The sequence below is a fragment of the Nomascus leucogenys genome, chromosome 8 (genome assembly GCF_006542625.1).
Source record: "Nomascus leucogenys isolate Asia chromosome 8, Asia_NLE_v1, whole genome shotgun sequence".
In the NCBI taxonomy this organism is placed as follows: domain Eukaryota; kingdom Metazoa; phylum Chordata; class Mammalia; order Primates; family Hylobatidae; genus Nomascus; species Nomascus leucogenys.
The window spans coordinates 98,952,160-98,967,522 of record NC_044388.1 but is presented as its reverse complement, the minus strand read 5'-3'; the positions used below and the strand labels follow the sequence as shown (position 1 = coordinate 98,967,522).

The 15,363-nt window shown below is 43.3% G+C and overlaps 1 protein-coding gene across 2 annotated transcripts; it reads left to right on the top strand.

Annotated features, from left to right (window-relative positions):
- The first annotated feature begins 3,979 nt into the window (after positions 1-3,979).
- PDCL (phosducin like) lies at positions 3,980-14,640 on the top strand. 2 transcript variants are annotated; one of them, XM_003264102.3, is made up of 4 exons: positions 3,980-4,166; positions 5,860-6,036; positions 9,455-9,636; positions 12,365-14,640. In XM_003264102.3, the coding sequence occupies exons 2-4, from the start codon at positions 5,865-5,867 to the stop codon at positions 12,914-12,916; spliced, it is 906 nt and encodes a 301-aa protein (XP_003264150.1). In that variant the 5' UTR covers positions 3,980-4,166; positions 5,860-5,864; the 3' UTR covers positions 12,917-14,640. The 2 variants fall into 2 exon arrangements, with proteins under 2 accessions (XP_003264150.1, XP_030673632.1); XM_030817772.1 differs by lacking the exon at positions 3,980-4,166 and adding an exon at positions 4,458-4,515.
- The last annotated feature ends 723 nt before the right edge of the window (positions 14,641-15,363 follow it).

Sequence of the window (15,363 nt, the reverse complement as noted above, 5' to 3'; positions counted from 1 at the left end):
TTGAAACTGTGAGGCAGAGGTTGCAGTGAGACGAGATTGCACCACTGCACTCCAGCCTGGGTGACAGAGCGAGACTCCATCTCAAAAAAGACAAAAAAAGGTTGTTTAATCTGATTTTTAAATAAGAAAGACATTCTGTTGCAACAAATGGAACACCCGCCATACACACACCACCACCACCACCAGAGAAGGAAAGTTAGGGTGAGAGAGAAAGAAAGAGAAACAAGGGAGGGGAAAGGACAAGAGGAGAGGGAGCAGAAAGGCACAAGGGAAGAGAAAGGAAGGGAGAAGGAAGGGAAGGAAAAGAAAAATAAAAGAATTAAGGAAATGAAGAAAAAGAAAGAAAAGATAAGACAGATGGACAAGCTGTTTATCTCAAACAGTCCTCATATGGTTTGATGTCATTCAAAATCATCTCTGGACCTTTAATTCTTATATAAAAATAAAGTAACAAGGATAAATTCGTTTTAAATTTACAAAAATATTGGTAGAAAAAATTTAACGTGAGAAACTCAATGTTCTAAGACCAAATCTTGTTTTACCTCTGTTATGATTTGGAAAAACTGTAAGAGATCAAACCTTGGAACTCATGCTTCAAGGAATTTAATCATTTATTCTATCTATCTATCTATCTATCTATCTATCTATCTATCTATCTATTCATTTATTTTTTTGTGGAGATGGAGTCTCACTCTGTCTCCCAGGCTGGAGTGCAGTGGCACGATCTCAGCTCACTGCAACCTCCTTCTACTGGGTTCAGGTGATTCTCCTGCCTCAGCCTCCCAAGTAGCTGGGATTGCAGGCATGCTCCACTTAGCCCGGCTAATTTTTGTATCTTTAGTAGAGATGGGGTTTCACCATGTCGGCCAGGCTGGTCTTGAACTCCTGGCCTAAAATGATCTGCCCGCCTCAGCCTCCCAAAATGGTGGGATTACAGGCATAAGCCATCGTGCCCGGCCTATTTAATCATTTATATATGAATTTCATTCAGTTACTTCAAAATTTTAAATATGTTTAAAAATAGCCTATAAATCTGGTTGGATTAAGGTTTCCCTTAGCTTAAAGATAAATGCTTTAGCCATCACAAGACAGCTCATGGGTTGTTTTCCCCACTAGGGAGTACCTTTAATATACTCTACTGATAGCCCAACAAAAACCTTACAGTCATGGTAAAATACCTTTAAAACTATAAATTACATGCGGTATGCTCATTAAACAGAAACTTCATTATCCACATCATTCCACATTTCTTTTCTTTTCTTTTTTTTTTTTTTGAGACGGAGTCTCACTCTGTTGTCAGGCTGGAGTACAGTGGCACAATCTCAGCTCACTGCAATCTCCGCCTCCTGAGTTCAAGCGATTCTCCTGCCTTAGCCTCCTGAGTAGCTGAGACTACAGGTGCGTGCCACCATGCCCAGCTAATTTTTGTATTTTTAGTAGAGATGGGGTTTCACCATATTGGCCAGGATGGTCTCGATCTCTGACCTCGTGATCTGCCCACCTCGGCCTCCCAAAGTGCTGGGATTACAGGTGTCAGCCACCATGCCCGGCCCATTCCACGTTTCTAACAGGAAAAATGAGTGGTTCTGTTGGATATTATTAGATAGCTAACTCATGTACACATATTCCTGACAGATGCAAGCTACATTCCCAACAAAGACATCACTATATCTATACAACCAGGAGCCTGAATATATTAAAAGGTCTGAATTTGAGACCAATGTGGGCAACATAGCAAGACCCCATTTCTACTTTTTTTAAAAAAGGTTGAATATGGCCGGGCACGGTGGCTCACGCCTGTAATCCCAGCACTTTGGGAGGCCGAGGCGGGTGAATCACGAGGTCAGGAGATCGAGACCATCCTAGCTAACACGGTGAAACCCCATCTCTAATTAAAAATACAAAAATTAGCCGGGCGTGGTGGCGGGCGCCTGTAACCTGGGAGGCGGAGGTTGCAGTGAGCCGAGAATTGCACCACTGCACTCCAGCCTTGGCAACAGAGCAAGACTCCGTCTTAAATAAATAAATGCATAACCCACTGTCGGGCAGTTCTTCATACTGCTATAAAGAACTGCCCGACAGTGGGTTATTTATTTATAGCGTATGAAAATGGACTTATTAATACAATGTTCTTGAATGGGTGTGTGTTTGTGTGTGGTACTTTTTGACTCCTCTGAGGGCCTCAGCAAACAGTCTCTCTGAGAAACAGGCAGGTACAGAAATTTGTAGACAATTTCAGGTGGTTCTAGAACCACAAATTAAGATCCCCTACCCCAAATTAAGAGCCCTATTTTAAACAGTGTGTCTTTCTAGAATATTTTCTATGATTCAATTTACCCAAAGCTTTCTATGAGCAACTTCACGGTTGTGTATTGGATACTTCAACAAGGGCTCAGAATTTGAAATCATTTTAGGTTTTAAAAATGTTGCAAAAACAGACGACAAAGTATGCCTGAGGAAAAAGAAAAAAAAAGTTGCAAAATATCATAGTATGGCTTTACCCTGGAAGAAACAAAGTTGCGAAAATAGGATAGTGTTTCCCTAGATTCTTCATCTAATAGAATCTCCAAAAGTTAACATCTTACATAGTATAATTATTAAAACTATTGATACAATACTACTAATATGAATTAATAGGCCTTATTCAAATTTCGTGAGTTGTCCCATTCATGTCCTTTTTATTTTTCTTTTTTGAGACAGAGTCTCCATCTTGACCCCCAGGCTGGAGTGCAGTGGTGCCATCTCAGCTCTCTGCAACCTCTGCCTGCCGGGTTCAAGCGATTCTCCTGCCTCAGCCTGCGAGTAGCTGGGATTACAAGCGTGCACCACCACGCCCAGCTAATTTTTGTATTTTTAGTAAAGACGGGGTTTCGCCATGTTGGCCAGGCTGCTCTCGAACTCCTGACCTCAGGTGATCCACCCTCCTCGGCCTCCCAAAGTGCTGGGATTACAGGAGTGAACCACCGCACCCGGCCCCATGTCCTTTTTCTATACCAGGAGCCAATTCCAGATTTCACATTACGTTCCTGCTCTGTCACCCAGGCTGGCCTCCAAGTCCTGGGCTGAGCGATCCTCCCGCCTCAGCCTCCTGCATAGCTGGGACTACAGGCACGCGCCACCACTCCTGGCTGCCGCTGCTTTAAAATGGTGAAAACCTGTCTCTACTAAAAATGGAAAAAATTAGCCGGGTCTGCTGGCGGGCGCCTGTAATCCCAGCTACTCTGGAGGCTGAGGCAGGAGAATCCCTTGAACCCGGGAGGCGGAGGTTGCAGTGAGCCGAGATCGCGCCACTGCACTCCAGCCTGGGCAAGAAGAGCGAAACTCCGTCAAAAAAAAAAATTATTTTAATCTACGCCCTGTACTTGAGGGATTTGTGTTCTCGGGCAAATTACCGAACGTCTCTGAGTCACTTTTCCGTCTAATAGACGTGATACGATGAAGAACCAATAAAAAACACATTTGGAATGGCTTCGGAAACTTTGAAGGGAAGTGAATACATTTTTATTTTCTTTCTTTCTTTTTTTTTTTTGAGACAGTCTCGCTCTGTCGCCCAGGCTGGAGTGCAGTGGCAGGATGTCGGCCCACTTCAACTTCTGCCTCCTGGGTTTAAGCGATTCTCCTGCCTCAGCCTCCCAAGTAGCTTGGATTACAGGCGTAGGCCACCACACCCGGCTAATTTTTGTATTTTTAGTAGAGACGGGGTTTCAACGTGTTGGCCAGGCTGGTCTTGAACTCCTGACCTTAAGTGATCCGCCCGCCTCGGCCTCCTAAAGTGCTGGCATTACAGGCGTGAGCCACCGCGCCCGGCCTGTGAATACATTTTTCTTGTTGCTTGACGCTGGGTCATACAATTCACTTTTTCGTTGTCCAGATTAAAAGCAAAACAAAGCAATTGGGAGCGCGTTGTTGTCAAGTTGTTTTGTTCCAAGGTAGGACCCGTAGCTTCTCCCCCGCCCCTCAGCTGGGAGTAGCGGCTTCTGATTGGACAATGCGCGTCCGCCACGACGCAGGAAGGCCGCCTCATTGGTCCGCGCTGTCGGGCTTCGGCGGCTTTTCTCTTTAGCGCTCAGGGCGCTGACCCACTGCTCTTCCTCTTAAGTAAGTGCTCCATTCCTTCCGGCACCCGGAGCTGCTGGCCCAAAGGGATCCGGAGCGAGCTAGGCCAGGTAACTGCATTGGGGTCCACCGGGAAGCGGCAGCGGCGGCGGACTACGGGAGGGAGTGGGGTTGGCGAGCTTGGGTAAAACTGCCCCTTCTTCGCTCTGTCTCGACCCCCAAGTCCTCCGCGTCTTCCTCGTCCCCTTTCCTCCTCTGGCCCCACCTCCCCCGGGCCCTTCCAGGCTTCCCCCAACAGCTCCACACACCCCTCTGCTTCCCTTCCGGAGGCCCCGCCTCCTCTGCTCGCGTCTCCACGGGGCCCGCCCTCGTCTCCTCCCCGCAGCGATCCCTGCCTCAGGAGCGCAACTCGTTCCCTCCTGTCCGCCGCCGCTGTGCCCCCCGCTTGGCCCATTCCTGGTACCTCCTAGTCCCTTAAGTTTGGTTTTGTTCCTTCCTGGCACCTCCACCTGTCTCTCCATGATCCCTGTCTCCTTTGCATCTGACTGCTGGAGTCCTCCGACGCTCCCGTTGACCCAGGCTGCGGGTTTAGCAAATTGTGCAGCGGCATTGTGCTGGGCGTTGGGGATGGAGGTAGTGACTAGAGGTCCCTACTTTCAAGAACTCCTTGCCCCGTGGGAGAGAGTCACTTTGTAAATGGAGTATGATAGGCCCGGTGATAAGTCTTTAAGGCAGCCGCATTCCTGCTGAATTCTCAAGCAGGCCTCTGGGGGCTAAGCTACATCTTTTCATCAGAATGCCCTTGGCTGCTTCTGATGCAGAAGCGTGGTCCTTTATTTTTTTAGTTTTTATTTATTATTTTTTTTTTTTGAGACAGAGTCTCGCTCTGTCTCCCAGGCTGGAGTGCAGTGGCGTGATTTCGGCTCACTGCAACCTCCGCCTCCTGGGTTCGAGAGATTCTCGTGCCTCAGCCTCCTGAGTAGCTGGGAAAACGGACGCCCGCCACCACACCTGGCTAATTTTTGTTTGTTTGTTTGTTTTACTAGTAGAGACAGAGTTTCACCATGTTAGCCAGGCTGGTCTCGAATTCCTGGTCTCAAGTGATCCTCCCGCCTCGGCCTCCCCAAGTGCTGGGATTACCGGCGCGAGCCCGGCCATCATAGTCCTTTAAACCCTTGGGAGTTATTAAAATCTTTGTTTGGGCCCTTCTTTTAACCTGTCAGAATAGGTAGGGTTTCAGAGACCATCCATCCAAGCCCTCAGGGTGTTGTCTGGGAGGTTGAAGGCTGGTGACAGAGAGTGATTGCCTAGACAAATAGTGACTCAGCATTGTACTCTTGATGCCTCTTTTTGGAGTTTTTCCTGAGGATACTTACCCAATTTTTCAATTAGGCAGCAGTCTTAGCTGGTGGGAAAACTAAAAGCACAGATAAAACCACTAGTCAGTAGATTCCTCCAAGCCGGTGCAGGTGGCTTGTACACTTAACTCAGACTAGATTAATTTATACCTCGGGCTGTTGGAGTCAGGAATCCCTGGGGTCTGGTCCCAGCTCCACCATTTGCTGTTAAGCTTGGTGAAGACACTTCCTTTATCTGAGCTTCAGTTTTACCTTCTGTTAAAGAGTGTGATAAGCCCTAACACACAGGGTAGCGGTAGGGATTTGTTAAGATTCTGGTTATGAAAATAATCACTTTAGTGTCCTGGAAATTGTAGGATCTCAGCACAGGCAAGCCCCCTATGCTTCAGATTGATGTCTGTCTGGCTCAAGTCAGCAAAGAACCTGATATGCTTTCTTTTTCCAGGCACCATGACCACCCTTGATGATAAGTTGCTGGGGGAGAAACTGCAGTACTACTACAGCAGCAGTGAGGATGAGGACAGTGACCACGAGGACAAGGACCGAGGCAGAGGTGCCCCAGCCAGCAGTTCTGTGCCTGCAGAGGCTGAGCTGGCAGGCGAAGGCATCTCAGTTAACACAGGTACTGAGAAACCCTGGGCTCTGGGAACAGGCTCAAAAAATGTACATTAAATACATATTAATTAGAAGTCTCCTGATCACTTTTAACTCTGGTCCCACTTTCAGAGATAACCTAGTCTTTTCATTATGTGTGCTTCTAGCCTTTTAGTGTATAATGCAAATGTATTTGCATAGCAGCATGGTAATGAACACAGACTGGCCTGGAGTTGGATCCTGCATCTCGTATTAACAGTTTGATATCTCATAAATCACAAGTATGAGTATATGGGTAGTGCAAATTCCTAAAAATGGCATATTTACACTTGTACATTTTAATATTGTCAAATTGCTATCAGTTGAGTTGAGGTGGCAGTAATTTATAGATTAATCAGCAATCTGTGTTTCTCCGTACACTTGTCCTTCTACTGTGTTATGAAACTCCTTGATCTTTGCTATTGTAGTAATTCATTGTAGGTTTATTTCCGCCCCTACCACCTTTTTTTTGTTTTGTTTTGTTTTGTTTGTTTTTTAAGACAAGTTCTCACCTTGTTGCTCAGGCTGGAGTGCCTTGGTCCATAATGGCTCACTGCAGCCTCAACTTCCTGAGCTCAAATGATCCTTCTGCCTCAGCTTCCATGAGGTTCCTCTCTTAAAAAGCTGGGACCACATGTAGCTGGGACCACAGGTGCTTGCCACCATGCCCAGCTAATTTATTTTTTTATTTTTTGTGGAGATGGGGTCTCACTTTGTTGCCCAGGCTGGCCTCACACTGCTGGCCTCAAGTGATCATCTGCCTCAGCCTCCCATAGGCATGAACCAATGCACTGGGCCCATATTTATTTTTAAGAGGGAACCTAAACTTCTTTTCATAATTTTAAGAGAGATTTTTCTATCCTTTGCTCATTTAAAAAATTCGGTGGTTTTTTTCTTCTTGGGGAGCTATAAAGGAAATCTATGATATGAGTTGTAAATATTTCTTTCAGTTTGTTGTTGTCTTTTGACTTTATGTTCTTTTCCTGGATGAAAAATTTTATTTTTATGTACTTAAAAGTATTTTATAGTTTCTTAATTTTGCTTTTTACTTAAAAGGCGTTTCTTCACCCTACTTTATAAAGGGCCTCACTTTGCTGTATAAAAAGGTTCTCCTGGCTGGGCACAGTGGCTCATGCCTGTAATTCTAGCACTTTGGGAGGTTGAGGCAGGTGGACTGCCTGAGCTCAGGAGTTCGAGACCAGCCTGGGCAACACAGTGAAACCCCATCTCTACTAAAATATAAAAAGTTAGCCAGATGTGGGAGCATGCGCCTGTAGGCCCAGCTACTTGGGAGGCTGAGGAAGGAGAACTGCTTGAACCCCAGAGGCAGAGGTTGCAGTGAGCCAAGATCATGCCACTGCACTCCAGCCTGGGCAACAGAGTGAGACTCTGTCTCCAAAAAAAAAAAAAAAAAAAATAGTTCTTCTATACTTTTCATTAGTATTTTTGTGATTTCATTTTTTACACTTAAATATTGATTCATGTGGAATTCACTTTGATGCAAGGTGCGGTAGGGCTCCAGTTTTTTTTTTAGATTGCTACTCAGTTATTTCAGTACCGCTTAGTGAATAAGACATCTATATTATCTGGAGATGTCACTTTTATTATGTACTGAATTTCTCTGTTTATGTTGGGTCTTTAGCCATACTATGTAGTCTCTTCCATTGATTTGTCTTTTACTGGGCTATGTCATACTGTTTTTAATTATTGTAGTGTCACATTTTAGTATTTGGTAAGGCTAGACCCTCTTCAATTAACTTTTGCTTTATTTTTTCCAAAGGAAATTTAGGAGCCGGATACATACGTGTGTTCATGTATTTTCATTGGGAATGCATTAAATATATAGATTAATTTAGGCATCAGCGGCACTTTTGTGATGTTGAGTATGTCTGTTCAGGAACATGGTATTGCTTTTCCATTTATTCAAGTCTTTCAAGTATTTTTTTGGGAGCATTTTAAAGTTGTCTTCATATAGATTTGTATATTTTTTTCTGTGATACCAAAAGACTCCAAAGCTTTAGTGGCTTATGACGACAAAGGTTTATTTCTCATTCACGTTACATGCAGCCTGTAGGTCAATGGCAGCCCTGCTTATGTTTCATATGTTCTTTCATCTAGGAGCTAGGCTGAAGGAGTAACAGCCTCAGTTTGGCTGTGTCCCTCCATTTAGGACACACCGTTTTCATGGCGAAGCATAGAGAGCAAGAGAGGAGCTGCTGGAAACATGGAATGGCTCATACACGGCATACTTTTTGTTTTGCTAAGACATGGCGTACTTCATATTTGCTCACAATCCCATTGGCCAGCAAGTCACATAGTCAAGCCCAGCCTCAATGGGCTGGGGATATATGTACTCATCCCACAGGAGGTACCACAGGTCACATAGCAAGGGGCAAGGACATATAAGTCCTTCAGCAGCACAGGGCTTGACGGGTTAAGGGTAGCTTGAATAACAGAACAGGTTGTATTACAATCTTGTTGTAAAAAAATTGTTATAAAAAATTGTTATAAAAAATTCAGAGGCCAGGCACGGTGGCTCATGCCCATCATCCCAGCACTTTGGGAGGCCAAGGCGGGCGGATCACCTGAGGTCAGGAGTTGGAGACCATCCTGGCCAACATGGTGAAACCCTGTCTCTACTAAAAATACAAATATTAGCTGGGCATGGTGGCGCATGCCTGTAGTCCCAGCTGCTCGGGAAGCTGAGGCAGGGGGATTGCTTGAACCTGGGAGTCGGAGGTTGCAGTGAGCTGAGATTGCGCCATTGCACCCCAGCCTGGGCCACAGAGCAAGACTCAATCACCCGCCAAAAAAAAAAAAAAAAAATTCAGATAATATAGAAGTACAGAAAGAAAAAAGTAAAAGATCTCTCTCACCAGCCGCTTAGATCCTACTACCTGGAGACAACCACTGTTAACAGTTTACATATCCTGCAAGCTCTTTTTCTGTGAACACACAAGTATATACAAAAACATGTATGCATATCTATGTACATAAGTGATGTATATACATGCAGGTCTTTTTTTATAGAAACTAAAGGATTATACATGATATTCTACATTTGCTTTTGTAATAACCTAATATATTTGGAATATCTTTAATGGCAGGAAACACAGAGCTGCTTTACTCTAAGAGTTGCTTCATTTTCCTTTGAGTAGGTAGATCATAATTTTTTAAACTCATCTCCTAATGTTGGGCATTAGCTTGGCCCTTGTTGCAGACTGTTGCAGGGCACATCATTGTGTATAGGCCACTCTGCCCTGTGGCAGAGTGCACAGAGTCCCTATGATAATTGTGCAGTAGATGGAGCAAGCTTCAGGCAGATGTGAACTCCTACCAACAGATGTGAGCTGGTCCATAATTCCCTGCCCATTCTCCTTGGTCACATCCGTGTTCACCCTACTCAGGCCCAAAAGGTGTGATCAATGACTGGCGCCGCTTCAAGCAGTTGGAGACGGAGCAGAGGGAGGAGCAGTGCCGGGAGATGGAAAGGCTGATCAAGAAGCTGTCAATGACTTGCAGGTCCCATCTGGATGAAGAGGAGGAGCAACAGAAACAGAAAGACCTCCAGGAGAAGATCAGTGGGAAGGTAATTAGCAGTACCCGGACTTTTCTTATTAGAGTCTGCTGTGGCTGTTAGAGGTGAGTGAGTGATTCAAGAGGTGGAGGATGCTTGATTTGACCTCCAAGAAGTTGTGCAGTGCAGGAGAAATCATAGAGCCCTGTCAGAACTCAAATACACCCAGCTTTGAATCTCAGTTCTGCTACTAATGACTGTGGGAAAGTCTCTTTCCTTCTGAATCTGGTGTTTCAATGGTTAAATGATGTATCCTCCCCATACAGGACTGTGTGGTTAATATGCCCATCACAGTCTCTGGCCCATTGAAAGTGCTCAGTAAATTTTAGTTTCCCTTCTTTTTTTTTTTTAAAACGGAGTCTCACTGTCGCCCAGGCTGGAGTGCAGTGGCGCGATCTCCGCTCACTGCAGGCTCTGCCCACCAGGGTTCACGCCATTCTCCTGCCTCAGCCTCCCAAGTAGCTGGGACTACAGGCGCCCGCCACCTTGCCTGGCTAATTTTTTTTTTTGTATTCTTAGTAGAGACGGGGTTTCACCGTGTCAGCCAGGATGGTCTCGATCTCCTGACCTCGTGATCCGCCCGCCTCAGCCTCCCAGAGTGCTGGGATTACAGGCGTGAGCCACCGCGCCCAGCCTAGTTTCCCTTCTTTTATTGAGATTTTATCTTGGGCCAGAAATAACCCTCTTAGGGTGGTGGTATTATCCCCTTCTTACAGATAATGGAAGCAATGCTTAGAGGGCATTAGAGACTTGTTCAGGGCAATACAACTGGTAAATTCTAGTAGGCCCTAGGGTTCTAACCCAAATACTCCTGTTTTTTCCATGATGTTGCTGTTTCGTCTGAAGCCTATTCATGAGAATTTATTCTAAGGAGGCATTATAATAAGCAAACAGATACTCTGGAAGATATTTGGAAGTAGGTGCCTGATGGCCTTTTTTTAAATTTTTTTATTTTTTTTTATTTTTATTTTTTATTTTTTTAATAGAGACAGGGTCTATGTTGCCCAGGCTGGTCTCGGAACTCTTGAGCTCAAGTGACCCTCCCACCGTAGCCTCCCAAAGTGCTAGGATTACAGGCATGAGCTGTGGTGCCCAGCCCCTGATGGCCTCTTACCCTGTCAGTATTAAAAGGGATTCACTATTTCCCTGGATGCCCTCTGACTGTGGACGAATGTCTGTGAGTGTCTGAGATCATTTAGTTATGGCCCAAAGCTAAAATACCACACAGGATCAGGGAGCAGATAAGAGGATTAAGCTGGGAATCATTCACCTTGACCAGGAGGCTGATTTTAGGACATTACAGTTAGCCAAAGACTTCAATAGATCAGAAGAAGCCACTCTGGTAGACTGAGTTGAAGTGGAGGACTGCGAGATGGGAGGAAAATTGGCAATAAGTGAAATAGTGAACTCAGAATGTTGCTGGTTATGATACAGTAACAACGTGTTCTGATCTAGTGTGATTTTCCACTCCCTGTTCCCTAATCTATGCAGCATTAGGCAGAGTTAGGATTTATGAGAGGAGCGGGGATGTCTTACTGCCCCGGGGCAAGGGGAAGATGCTTTCATAGCTTAAGCTGTCTCTCCGGCATTGTGCCTGCTGCTCACAGCTGCTTCCTGATACTGAGGTGAGAGGCCAGAATGAGGCAACATCATATCATCACATGGATCAGTCTTGAGAGAGGCTGTTCCTGTCCTGCTGATTTATTTGCAATAGAACAGAACTGGAAACTGTCTGGCAGAATTAGGGAAGTGGTTAAGCAAAGTGACACATTATATATAATTTTATAAAAATATTTGGAAACATGAGGAAATACTTATAATCGTGCTAAGTCTCGAAAGCAGGTTATAGCTTAATTGGTACACCCACAGCTGCTGCTATAAAAGCAAAACTATTTTAGTATGACTGGTAATAAAAATAATTTTTAGATCCATATGACTCTGTGTGTGTGTGTGTATTTGGGGATGGTGTGGGGCAGGGGTTATGAGAGTTTTTTCTAAAATTCTGTAATGTCTTGTTATCTTTCCAAAAAAAAAAAAACAGTAGATAAAATATTGTCAAGACTGACAAAAAGAAACAAGCCCATGAAGTGAGATTATATGATGCTGCCTATTTGGATTGAGAGGAAATGTGATATCGTAGTTAAAAACATGGGTTTTTAAAATCTAGTTTGAGTCCTGGTCTTATGCTTACTGGGTGAACTTGTTCAAATAATGTCAAGTTTTGGAACCTCATTTATAAATGGGGCTATTAAAAGTCCCTTCCCGATGGAGTTATGGAATTCAGTGAGATATAATGCATGTAAAGTACTTAGCATGGTGCCTTATATATTATCAGCATGTAGTACATGTTAACTGTTTTATTGTTTTTTATTTTTTTGGAGACAGGGTATCACCCTGTCACCCAGGCTGGAGTGCAGTGGTGTGATCTTGGCTTACTGCAACCTCCGCCTCCCAGGTTCAAGTGATTCTTGTTGTGCCTCAGCCTCCCGGGTAGCTGGGACCACAGGTGCACACCACCGTGCCCTGTTAACTTTTTGTATTTTTTTTTTTTTTTAAGGAGAGATGGGGTTTTGCCATGTTGGCCAGGCTGGTCTTGAACTCCTGACCTCAAGTGATCCACTCGTCTCAGCCTCCCAAAGTGCTAGGATTACAGGCGTGAGCCATTGCGCCCGGCCCATATTAACTGTTATCACGAGTGTTCAGTTTTCATATTTATGCTCACTTGCTGGTCCGCCTGCAGATGACTCTGAAGGAGTTTGCCATGATGAATGAGGACCAAGATGATGAAGAGTTTCTGCAGCAGTACCGGAAGCAGCGAATGGAAGAGATGCGGCAGCAGCTTCACAAGGGGCCCCAATTCAAGCAGGTTTTTGAGATCTCCAGTGGAGAAGGGTTTTTAGACATGATTGATAAAGAACAGAAAAGCATTGTCATCATGGTTCATATTTATGAAGATGGCATTCCAGGGACCGAAGCCATGAATGGTTGCATGATCTGCCTTGCCGCAGAGTACCCAGCTGTCAAGTTCTGCAGGGTGAAGAGCTCAGTTATTGGCGCCAGCAGTCGGTTCACCAGGAATGCCCTTCCTGCCCTGCTGATCTATAAGGGAGGTGAATTGATCGGCAATTTTGTTCGTGTTACTGACCAGCTGGGGGATGATTTCTTTGCTGTGGACCTTGAAGCTTTTCTCCAGGAGTTTGGATTACTCCCAGAAAAGGAAGTCTTGGTGCTGACATCTGTGCGTAACTCTGCCACGTGTCACAGTGAGGATAGCGACCTGGAAATAGATTGAACTGATAGTCTAGTTGCATAGATTTCTCATTGTTTGGGTTGGAATACATGTCGTTGTTTATTTTTGTTCCTTCTTTGTCTTCTGGCTTTTCAGCCATTCTTTGTAGTCCCTTTTATTATGCATAAAATCGAGAAATTCTTAGATTAAATCAGAATGCTGAATAACCTTGTAGCTAGCAATAAGGTGACTTACAATTGTATAAACAGGAAGCCAGGCTTTTGAACTGTTTACTTAAGATTCTCTGGCATGACATCTCTGTTATTGTTTCCAGTCAGTATTTACAAAGCATCCTAAAGATGGTGTCTTGGAAATTGTCTTCAGATGATCTCAGAGGTCTCTGCCAAGTCTGAGAGTATAATTCTGTAGGTAGTGTGTTATTTGCAACGTAAATAGTGCATTTTCTTAATCAAATGATTGTAAATTGTATTTACTTGTAATCAGTTCCATAGCTTTAGACGGTGGTTAGATTTTTTTTTTTCCCCACCAGGGTCTTGTTTAAAGGGGTGAGCCACCGCACCCAGTCCTGAGGGGTGGCCTCTGCTGCTGATTTCATGTCTTCCTCCAGCATGACTAAGTCTGGAACAGCAGGAAGGGTCAATGCTTACTGACCTGGTGATGTTGGAAGACAAGTAGTTTATGGATTTAAACATTAAAGCTAGAGTTGGGCTGGAAATCTTTGTAAAGGAAGTTCTTTCAGTAAGATGCCCCTGCTTGTCTTTGTCTCTTTTTTGTTTAACAAGGTAACTTTTTGTTTAACCTAGTTTTTTTAAAAACTTTTTTTTTTTTTGCATATTGGAAAAGTAATTCATATTCAGTAGAGGAAAATTGACCAAAACAGAAGCAAAAATAAGAAATTAAAATAATCTCTAATCCTACTACCTAGAATAAAACACTATTAATATTTTGATCTGTTTCTTGCCAAGGTGTTTTCTGTGTATACACGGATATTTTGTTTGTTTTTAAACAAAACGATGGGATCATTCTGAACATACTGTTTTATAGTATGGTCAGCTAATAATATATCAGACCTTTTTTCATATTATTAAATATTCTACAACTTTTTAAAAATGTCTATTAATATTCCATGATATAGATGTGATATAATTTGCTTGATGGTTGTCTTAAAAAGAAAGGTAGCAAATACTTTTTTTAAATCACAAAAGTGATAGATGTTCATTGTAGAAAATGTAATAAACACTGTTAAGACTTAAAAGCCATATAATTCCACCAACCAAAATTAATCCCTGTTGTCATATTTCTAGTCATTTTTATAGCCTTTTTTTCTATGTATTTATAATAATTATCATTTGAGTTTTATCCTTTTTTTTTAACTTTAAAAATGTATATTCTAGGGTCTGGGGAAATGTAATCTGGAATTAAATATTAGCCTTAAAATTCACAATTTTGATTTTCCTGGCTTTTCAGGAATTGACTAACTGTAAAAGAGTCTTGAAAGTGTTTAGTTAACTAACAGAGTGCATTTTTTTTTTTTTTTTGACTAAGAAAGCTCATTGTAGTAGAAAGGGTGGAATGTATTGAAAATTATTAGAAGCAGGGAACTATTGTTAGTCTAGCTTATTTCCTTTCAGTCTTTTTTCAGTATTTTTAAAAACATTGAGTACTTACTGAATTTAGTTCTGTGCTCTTCCTTATTTAGTATTGTATCATAAATACTTTGATGTTTCAAACATTCTAAATAAATAATTTTCAGTGGCTTCATAATATTTCATCATTTGGATATAAAATAATTTATTTAACCAGTTTCTTTATTTTTGTTTATTTATTTTGTTTGTTTTCTTTGAGATGGAGTCTCGCTCTGTCACCCAGGCGGGAGTACGATAGTGTGATCTCGGCTCACTGCAACCTCCACCTCCTGGGTTCAAGCAGTTCTCCTGCCTCAGCCCCGTGAGTAGCTGGGACTACAGGTGCATGCCATCACGCCTCGCTAATTTTTGTATTTTTACTGGAGACGGGGTTTCACCATGTTGGCCAGGCTGGTCTTGAGTTTCTGACCTCAGGTGATCTGCCCGCCTCGGCCTCCCAAAGTGTTGGGATTACAGGCATGAGCACGCTGCACGGCCTAACCAATCTCTTTATATTGGATATTTAGATTCTCAGTGTTTTGCTGAACACTTAATGCCTTTGTGTTTTGGGCTATATTTTGGATTATTCTCATAGATTTCTAGAAGAGGAATTACTGGGCAAATTGGGACACTTAAAAATAGCTTTTACAAACCATCTTCTGTTCTCATTGAAAATGAGAATATATTATGCACTTACAGGGAACTTGACTTTGCTTTTCAAGAACAGAAGTTCTAAAATACAGTAGGGCTGGGTGTGGTGGTTCATGCCTGTAATCCCAGCACTTTGGGAGGCTGAGGCAGACATAGCGAGACCTCATCTCTACAAAAAATAGACAAAATTAGCTGGGCACAGTGCTGTACCTC

Coding starts and splice junctions, on each gene's coding strand:
- PDCL (XM_003264102.3), top strand. CDS start 5,865: ATGACCACCCTTGATGATAAGTTGCTGGGGGAGAAACTGCAGTACTAC. Junction 6,037..9,454: donor AGGCATCTCAGTTAACACAG/GTACTGAGAAAC, acceptor CACCCTACTCAG/GCCCAAAAGGTGTGATCAAT. Junction 9,637..12,364: donor AGGAGAAGATCAGTGGGAAG/GTAATTAGCAGT, acceptor GTCCGCCTGCAG/ATGACTCTGAAGGAGTTTGC.